The 9,942-nt window shown below is 37.5% G+C and overlaps 1 protein-coding gene across 2 annotated transcripts in view; it reads right to left on the bottom strand.

The window, feature by feature from the left end:
* Positions 1–9,942, bottom strand: part of VPS13C (vacuolar protein sorting 13 homolog C) — a 442,250-nt gene that overhangs the window by 68,080 nt on the left and 364,228 nt on the right. For both annotated transcript variants that reach the window (XM_033920131.1, XM_033920132.1), the window contains exons 71-73: positions 8,852–8,965; positions 4,129–4,265; positions 1,474–1,555 (exon numbers count right to left, since the gene is read on the bottom strand). In XM_033920131.1, coding sequence (XP_033776022.1) covers positions 1,474–1,555; positions 4,129–4,265; positions 8,852–8,965 — 333 coding nt within the window. The remainder of the gene's footprint in view (positions 1–1,473; positions 1,556–4,128; positions 4,266–8,851; positions 8,966–9,942) is intronic.

Below are 9,942 nucleotides of genomic sequence, written 5' to 3'. Positions count from 1 at the left end.
GGCAAGCTGTGATTGGTGGTTTTGAATGAATGCTGGTTACTTTAGTAATGCTGTTCCCAGCCAATATATTATGTGGGAGTCCTGATTAATAGAACCCCAAAGGCAGCAGAAAGTGACACAAGATGCTCTTGTCAGGTGCAACTTTAAGGGCTCCTTTTACTAAGCTGCGATAGCAGTTTTAGCGCACGCTTAGCGCATGCAGAATTGCCGCACGTGCTAGATGCTAATGCCAGCATTGAGCTGGCATTAATTCTAGCCACGTAGCGCGGGTTTAGCGTGCGCTAAAAACGCTATTGCAGCTTAATAAAAGGAGCCCTAAGTATCTTTGGTTTCAAAAGTGAACAACCTACCTGATCAGAGTGTTCAGATCTAAGGAGGATGTGTGAGTTGCAGAAAAATATGGAAGCTTATAAAGTGCTGAGAATCCTAAGGACGCTAAAGGGAGAGAAGGTGGTCCCATATCTCACACAAGAAGAAAACACATTAAAAAAAAAAAGGCAAAAACTCACAAAGACAGTTGCCAGCAATTCAGGGCAAGTACAGGTAAGAAAGTATACGCATGCATGACGGGGCTTCCAAATATTTCTAAAATTAGAAGCTGGGGAGCATACCTGTGCCAGGCTCTGTCAGATGATGCGACCCATATATATGGAAAAAAATAGTGTCCTACTTGCCCTTGGACACTAAGGGGTTAATTTTCAAAGCACTTAGACTCACAAAGTACTATAGGTTTCTATGGTACTTTGTGTGTCTAAGTGCTTTGAATATAAACCCCTAAACTTTTAAATAGTGAGTCTGTGCGAGTTTCATTTAAATGATTGTTTGATTGATAATTATGAGGTCCTAATTCTGATATATTTTCTGATTACTGTATACTAGGGATAGGCAACCTCTATACATACAGGGTTGCATGACTGTCAGTACTTCCCCTAGAGGGCTGTAACATTATAGTATATAACGTTGTAACTGGTAAATGCACAGAGATCTACACACTTCTTGACTAAGTAAGTAAAAATTTAACTAAAAATTATTTTTAAAAAAATTCTAGAGTAGCTAGTCTGAAAATATTTGTAAAATGCAGTATTTTAAATTGCCAAAACTCTGGTTAATGACGTGTATACTTCCAATGATCTCAGGGGCCACATAAAATTAAATGGCATGCCGCAGGTTGCCCATCCCTGTTCTATACTATGGGACATACATACACCCTTCCTTTTCCTCACTGAATTTGTAAAACAAAACACAATCCTCATTGATTTGAAAAATAAAACAACAGTAAAGGTCTAGTGAGTCTTCCATCAGATATAAGGATCAATTTTAATGTGTATGTCAAAGCTTTCAATGGAAAATTCTCCAGACATTCCTATGTTAACATGCAACAGAGGTCGTATGACTTGTGTTTGTACCTCTATTCAAACAGTTTATCATCCACTACTTGTAAACTTAAACAGTGTTTTAGCATACTGAACTTACTTGCTCGCTGTAATGCCTAATAACAATCCTCATCAACTGATCTCTCTTGTAGAACCGATACCTCACTTCAAAACAAGCAAGTCTAATGGAAAGAAAATGGAAAATTAAAATTAAAAAATACTGTGTTAATATCAGCTAGGGCTATTTGCTGAAGGGATAGGCACAATTGATTCATGGCTTTTTTCAGCTCCTTATAGCTGATTTCTAGGTTTTCCCTTTTCCAGTTGACAACGCTTTCATGGCCACCCTCATAATGGGGGCAGTTGAGCCACTACTCATGTCTGCATAATATCTATATATATATATATCCACACAAAAACGCACATAGAGGAGCACTAAAAAAAAAAAAAGTCTAATTCCAATCTGGATGTTTCCAGCTGGACGTCCAGTGCTGCTGTTATATAGTGAGCACACTACTTTAGTTTTTAGTAAGGCTGGTTTTATACTCATTTATTGCCATTTCTAAAGCATTACTTATCTTGTTTGTTTTATAGAATTTATCACTTAGGTGATGATATATCCATATACCAAGTGGGTATGTATTGATTATTCCACCTCCTTTTATTGATATATCTGCTTTTATGTAGTTGTATGGTTGTCCCTATGTTTTATATTTGACTTTTGATGGTTTTAACTTTACAGTATTTATGTAATTAATGTTTTTAATCTTTGCAGGTTTGAGTTGTTATGATTTTACTGTATATTAACATTGGTATTTTTATATATTTATTAACAGTTCTTATAGACTCTGATGCAGTCCCTGGAGGGGACGAAACATGGCTGTGTCTAATGGAAGAAGGAGTTGAAAATCATCCGCTTAGGCGAACGCTGTAAACCCAATAGATTGACAAAGAGTCAGCATAGGGGCTAAAAAGATGTTAAATAGTAGGGGGGGATAATATCGACCCCTGTGGGATGCCATAGTTGGTAGATATCAGGTCTGAGGTGGAATTATTAAAGATAACATTTGATGATCTTTCTGAAAAATAAGACTGAAACCATTGAAGCACAGTATCACTAATTCCTATGGATTTCAGTCTTTTTATAAGAAGATGGTGATCAATGGTGTCGAATGCGGAAGAAAGGTCTATGGATACAAGGAGAACAGATCGGTGATGACCTAAAAAATAAAGGATAGGGAGTTGAGAAACACCTTCTAATGTGATTCGTGACAGAGCTGCCTATTTAGGTGAAGAAACCAGCTCAGCCACAGTGGAAGGAGAAATAGCCCTCTTTCTTGAAGAAGAAGAATGGGACTTGTCAGTAGCTCTGGAAGATTGCTGTTTAAGTACAGAGCTAACTGCCCGCTGAATTTCACTTTTGAGAGGCACAGACACCGGCTGTATATCAGAGCCTTTACTTGCTGACGAGGCACTTCTGTCAACCTTTGCTGTTTTCTATTTTGAATTTCCTGCTGCAGCCGCTTTCTTTTAATCTGATGGCTGCAGCAAGGAAGACGTGCTTTCCCCTGGCGGTGCTATTAGTGAGCCCCAAGGGAGGAGGAGTGACAGATGTAAGCAGCCTCGGTGAGCTTCCAGCACCAGAGGCGGGAAGCTGAGCTGGAATAAAGCCGCCATCCATCAGTCTGATTACACTGTAGTTAAACTGATGGCTGAAAACAGACAGTTACCGCGATTGAGCCGATAATGATCGTGGTACACTGGCGCTGGGTAAGAATTGCCTTTCTGTGAGGAACAAAGTTCGGTTTACCTTCTTACTTTTTTTTTTTAGCGCCGATTCTAGCGGATGAACTGCTGAATTGAAGAAAGTGATTTTGAGTTCGATATCAGTTTAGTTTAGTTTTGTGTTTTAGTCAGGCAACGAAAAAGGGAAGAGAATGACCAGCTTAGGATGGAAGTAAAAAAGAACTGTCAAACTCAGGGGTGGAGCTTCACAGGCAAGGTGGCTGCACATGCTCAGTAGGGGAAAAAAATCCTACTATACTAGGGGAGAGTTTCCACGGCACAGGCTCAGTCCAGGGACTTCACCATCAAGTGGGGCTGCATTACCCTGCTTGTCTATCAGAGAATTCACAATTACAGATATCTATATGTATACCGCCTTTTTGTAGTTTTACAACCACACTCAAAGCGGTTTACATACAGGTACTTCAAGCATTTTTCCTATCTGATAGATAGGAAAAATGTACCTGGGGCAGTGGAGCAGTGGAGGATTAAGTGATTTGCCCAGGGTCACAAGGAGCAGCGTGGGTTTTGAACCCACAACCTCAAAGTGCTGATGTTGTAGCTCTAACCACTGCGTCACACTCTCCTCCACACACACACACACACATTTTTGAGAGCATTTTGCTTTGATAATTTTTAAAAGTCTGATATGGTTAAATTCATATGGCATGCCTCAAACTTCCCCTTTCTGCCTACTAAGTTTAAGTTGCCATATATCATGCTTGAAGCAATTGCCAAGCTGGGAAACAGAGACCAGGTTAAAATCCCCAGCCTTACTGAGATAGTTGAAATTTTATATATATTCTTTAAAGGTTCAGGCAAATACATTGCCCAACCAATAAAATAGGTTTGCATAACCAAATTTCACATTACAGTATACATTGTAATGCAGAGTCCTATAGCATTCTGCATTACAAGTATCCTCAAACAAAGGTTAGGGGAAATGTAGTAATTGTTCATAGCAACTTACTTGAAGATTAAGTCATCGACATCTGTTAGTGTGGCACCAATACTTTTTAACAAAAGGTTCACAGAATGAATAGCAACAATTTCTTGCTCCTGGTTTGATTCTTCTTCCCCTGCACCCAATGATAGGCTCAAATGCAACTATCAAGATAAAATAATTTTATTTCAAAATCTTAAATTTTAAAAATGTAACATTTATTTTTCAAAATCAAAATATACATTAGTTTTCACAAGGAAATCAGGGAGTTCAATAAAGAAGTCTCTACCTCAGTCTTCAATTATACACTTCCTTGAGTATTACAGGAAAAAAAATAATCAAAGGTTAAATGGATGACTGAATAGCCCATATGCTACTTAACTGTATTTATTTTCTCTATTTCATTTAGGTACATGTGTTATAAAACAGAAATATAAAGCACCTATGTGCCTTCATAAAATTTCCTTCCAAAGGCTTCCATACAAAGTTGCACCTACTCCAAGACAGGAATAACTGTGTGTGTGCAAGTGCCAGGGGAAAAAAAAAAAATCAACACTCATGTATTTTACATGTTAAGTGCTGACACAATTCTTTCCGGAGAACTGGAAGGAACATCAGGGAAAATGTCTATAGGTTGACCAATAAATCATCATCTTTACTCTAAAGAAATTATTTTAAATCAAATCCCTATCTGAAGTATAAACAATAGATGTTATAAATGTAGCTCTTTCAAGATTTCTCATTAGAAGATTCTAATTACACACTAATTAGACAATTAAAATTACCCTCAGCTAAATCCTCTATCAACTGCTGCACATAATTTGGAATGTAGTAAGTTCTGGAGACAGGTGATAGGAAAGAGGAATCCAAAACTAATACAACACTAATTTTCTAGCATTTCAAAAGGTGATAGCATCTCATTATATGGAATAATAAAAATCCTTAAATGTTTTGATAAGATGCTTTAAATAATATTTTGATTATATAAATCTCATTCAGTACTTTGGAAAGGCAGCACATTAAAAGCAAACCATGTAGTTAGAAATGATGTATTCCTAAGTATATACATTTCTTTATTTCTTCTTTTTTTAATCATCAGGATATTTCTTAATTATGCCTCAAATGTCAAACTGTTGTATAAGTATTGATTATATGATAGATAAGGGTGGGGAGGGGGGAGATAAGAGAATATTATATATATCATTGTTGATTAAGTGATATATTTATGGTTATTTGTATGGCTATGTTATCACACTTATAATAAGTTTAAAAATGAATAAAGATTTTAAAAAAAAATGTCAAACTCAAATGTCCAAACTTTAATTTTTAAAAATTCTACAAACCTCTTAAATAATTGAAATTCTATACCAGATTAGCAGATGGGAAATCTCAGTGGTTTTAAGTGAACCAGTAGATCTGCTTCTGATTTCTCAGAGATCTTGCTGAGAAAAACAAACAACTCCTGTGAACCTCTTTAACTCGATGGATTTAGTTGAACTCTAAGCAAGGTAAAATCTGACTTGACTTTCACTTCAAATTACCAGTGTACCCTAACAATGATTTCTTCTGAAGGGAGTCGTGATCTGGGGAAAAGATTGTACCTACTTTTTACCTTCCAGTGTTATACTAATTTTTAATAAGTATATTCTTCCTTTTATTTTGAAACTTTCTCCAAGCATTAACTACACTCTATCACTGGCTCCTGATTTTTTTTTTTTTTTTTATCATGCAGTGAGTTTTGGCTGGAAAATCAAAACCACCTGAAAATGCTTTTCTTCCACAGACTAACCACACTCCTGGGAATACCTTCTAAAATTCTACTAAAATACATGTACTGTAAGAAAATGGAGTGAAATAGCTGCCTAATGGTTAGAGTAGTGGGCTAAGAACCAGGGGATCCCATCTCAAATCCCACTGTAGCTCTTTGTGATCTTGCTCAAATCTCTTAACTATCCTCCAAAGCATCAGGTATAAACTCAGATTGTGAGCTCTTTAGGGACCAAAACTCCCAACTGTATCCGAAAGTACACCCCTTTGGTAGCCGCTGAGCGTGCAGGTGTTATCAAGTTTCAAGTTTAATAAAATTTTGATTAATCGCTTAATTCTAAGCGATGTACATAGTGATAAAATTACAAGGTTTTGGGAAACAATACAACGCATAAAAAGAGCCTTACAGGACATTTGACAAACTTTACAAACCTAAAAACATAAGGAAAGGAAGGGAAAAGAACTACAAATTATTTGAAAGCAAGCAAGATGTTTAAGGCAAATACATGAGGAAAGGGAAGTTAAAATGCTTCAATAAGGTTGCAGTAAAATTATGATTAGCTAGGAAACTAGCTAGCTAATTATCAAAGGCGTCTTTAAAAAGAAAGCTCTTTAATTTACTCTTAAATTTCTCCAAGTTACATTCTTCCCTCAAATAAATAGGAAGCAAATTCCATGTTTGGGGGGGCTGTAATAGAAAAAATAAATTGCCGTCTTGTACTAATAATTTTAAGTGAAGGGATCGTCAGCAAATGTTGTTCATTAGATCTCAGCGTTCTATTAGAAGTATATGGAATTAGTAATTTATAGATGAAAGCAGGAGTTTTATAAAGTAGGGATTTGAATGTAAGCAGACAATTTATATGTCTGCTTACATTTATATGACTGCTTTGAAAGGTATGCTTTCAAAGCAGTCATACTGCGCTATATGCGCTTCTCTATGTGAGACAACAGTCCTCTGTTGGAATCTCCCATCGCATGAGCGTTTCTTTCTAACTTTTCCTGTGTGTTCCCTGAGGCAGGACCGGAACTCGCAAGCTGCAAGTTAAGTTTGCCTAAGTTCTTTGACCATAAGTTATAGTAGACCGTAGTTTTTTCACAACGTAAAAACATATATGAAATGATATAACGTCTGGTTTACTGTCCATGCGATGATTGGGCTGTGAGGTGGTTTTTCCTCTGGGATTCGCCCCAGTTTTCCCCTCCTTGATTCTGAGCAAGCCTGTGAACTTTGTTATATCATCCATATAATTCTTTGATTAGGTCCACGGAGTGATTTTTCTTTCAGTTCAGTAATTCACAGGTGGCATATGAGGATCTAGGCTTTTTCCTCCTTTAAGAAGATCTTTGTTAAATTTGATATTATTGAAGAGAATGGTCCCTTTACAGCATGAGAGGGGTTTAAACAATAGAGAAAGTGAACATTGTAAGAGGTTATTTGAATTGGTTCTCTCATTATTCTGCATATATTATTTTTTTACAAACAAAAACATCCCCAGAAATCTAGGGTGGGACCACTGTAATGGCTTGTAATACTGAGGACCCAAAGAAGGAGTCCTCCCTTGCTGCTACATCTACTCTGTAAAATTTGGAAAATGTATGTAGAGTGGACCAAGTCGCTGCCCTACAAATCTCTTTGAGGGAGACTGTCCAAGCCTCCGCCCACGAAGAAGCCAAGCTCCTAGTGGAATGTGTCTTTATGGAAACTGGTCACTGTTTTCTATAGGCAATATAAGCTGAAGAAATGGTACTATGGATATATCTGGAGATTGTGGCCTTGGAAGCTGGTGTGCTGCGTCTAGCCTGACTAATGAGCACAAAAAGATGGCCAGATATCTTGAGGTCACCAACAAGTCCAGGCTATCGGAGAAGCACTCTTCTGACATCCAACATTTTCAGAACCTGGAGACTTGAACACTGGCAATCTGACTTCCTGATTGACATGGCAAGCCGAAACAACCTTCAGTAAAAAGGACGGGACTGTGCACAAAGAAACTCTGGCCTCTGTGAATTTGAGGAAAGGCTCTCTGCAATAAAGCCTGGAGCTCCGAGACTCTTCCTTCAGTGGCTCATATGGAGCATGGCTGAGGCCTTGCAAAACCACGTTAAGGTTCCATGAGGGAAAATGGATATTTTACTGGTGGCCTGAGCCACACAGAGAATGACACAATGACAAAATTCATCACTGTTCCCATCCCCACAGATAACTGCGAGAAACCATCTCCATATCATTCTTTAAGGAGAGAGGATAGAATCAGAGTATGAATGGGCACAACCACTGACCCTCAAGCCTTGCATTGAAGAATGCTGGTGTAGAAGGACTGAGATCAAGATAAACACTAAAGAATGACATGAGATTGTTTCCCATGGTTATCCGCAGGGATGGGATCATGATGAATTTTGTCACCCTATCATTCTCTAGCCACAGCAACCCCTTTAGAAATCTGGCATGCAAAAGGGAAAACTGAAAGGGGCAGCAAAGCCCTCTAGTGAAGGAGGGGGGATTCAAAAGCTGGAGTGGATTCCTTCTGAATGGATTGCAAGCAAGAAATATTACCCATCTGTCCAGAATGACACACCTATTGCACTAGAAATACCTATTATCAACAAAAAAATCTAAGAACATTTCCCCTCTAAATAACCATAGTGATTGTTAGAAAACAATTAGGTGGAGGGATCAGAGACAAACAAACAAAATTTACATTTGGCTTGCCTAATATCTAATGCTTAGAGGTCTCAATGCTTAGTGTTGCATAAGGCAAACAGTATTGATATATCATTAGTGTCAAATATGGTTCTCTGGCAAAATGGCAGAAGATGATAAAAATGATATAAAATGTTGAAATTTTAAATTTTATTGACCACTGTGATCTCATTCTTTAAATATGAGCATAGCCTAGATAGAGAATGTTTTCTTTAATCCAAGTACAGATAACATTTAATTTACAGAAAATGGTATTAAAGCAAAAACTGTACAACATACCTTTACAGGAGAGATATGGAAATGTTCAAAGAAGTTGAAGGTTGACATAGCTGACACAGATGACTGCATCAATTCTATGTTCAGGGCATCCAAATCATTTTGAATTAGCTTTGTCTGTTGAAAATATATGTAAATGATATATCATGGTCACAAAGTCTATTTGTAATACAACTGACAAGCTCCTTTTCAGGAATGTCCATCACTTGAGAAAAGGCAGAGGTGGGATTGTAAGACTGAGGGATGAAAAAAATATTATGGTAATGAGTAAAAAAAAAAAGGAAGAAAGGCTAAACAAATACTTTTGTTTTGTATTCACTAAAACAGGGATATTAGAAGGGCTAGCACTTGTTAGGAAAGAGTATATATGATAGTGGGGTATAATTATTTTGACTTATAGTCTGCTTCTTTTTTTTTAATAATTGTCCATTTTGAGCATAAACATTTGTTATACAAAATACCCCAATCCTCACAGGCTGCCTTCAAAACCTAAGAGCAGTGGGCTCACTCTTTTCCCAGTTGGCAAATGGCAAACTTGCTCTTCTGTAACAGATGTTTTTCATATACAATCAGACAGATCAAGCACATAAGCAGATATTATTCAGATAGCATCAGCACCTGCCCTCTGAGAGCTAGAAAAGACTATAAACATCTAGGCACTAATAGGGTTCCTATGCCTCTGCCTCCTAACAGCACACGCTAGTCTAGTCCAGTGGTTCTCAATCAAATCCTTGGAACACACTCAGCCAATCACGTTTTCAGGATATCTACAGTGAATGCATATGAGAATGATCTACATACAAAGGAGGAACTGCATGCAAATCTGTCTCATGCATATTCATTGTGGAAATCGTAGAAACTCAATTGGCTGGGTCCAAAGAACTTTATTGAGAACCCCTGGCTTATCCGATATAATTGGGGCAGTACATGTAAATCAATTTTATGCACATTTATTGCAGATATCCTGAAAAAAAACTGACTATGAAGGGGGTATTCCAGGACCCATTTGGGAAACACTGTTATAAGGCAGAGAGCTCTGTTGTACTCTCTATCTTCACTTGCTGGTAGATGTGTATAACCCACAAGTCTGGACT

The sequence above is a fragment of the Geotrypetes seraphini genome, chromosome 14, assembly GCF_902459505.1.
Source record: "Geotrypetes seraphini chromosome 14, aGeoSer1.1, whole genome shotgun sequence".
Classification (NCBI taxonomy): domain Eukaryota; kingdom Metazoa; phylum Chordata; class Amphibia; order Gymnophiona; family Dermophiidae; genus Geotrypetes; species Geotrypetes seraphini.
This window is presented reverse-complemented; position numbering and strand designations above follow the sequence as displayed.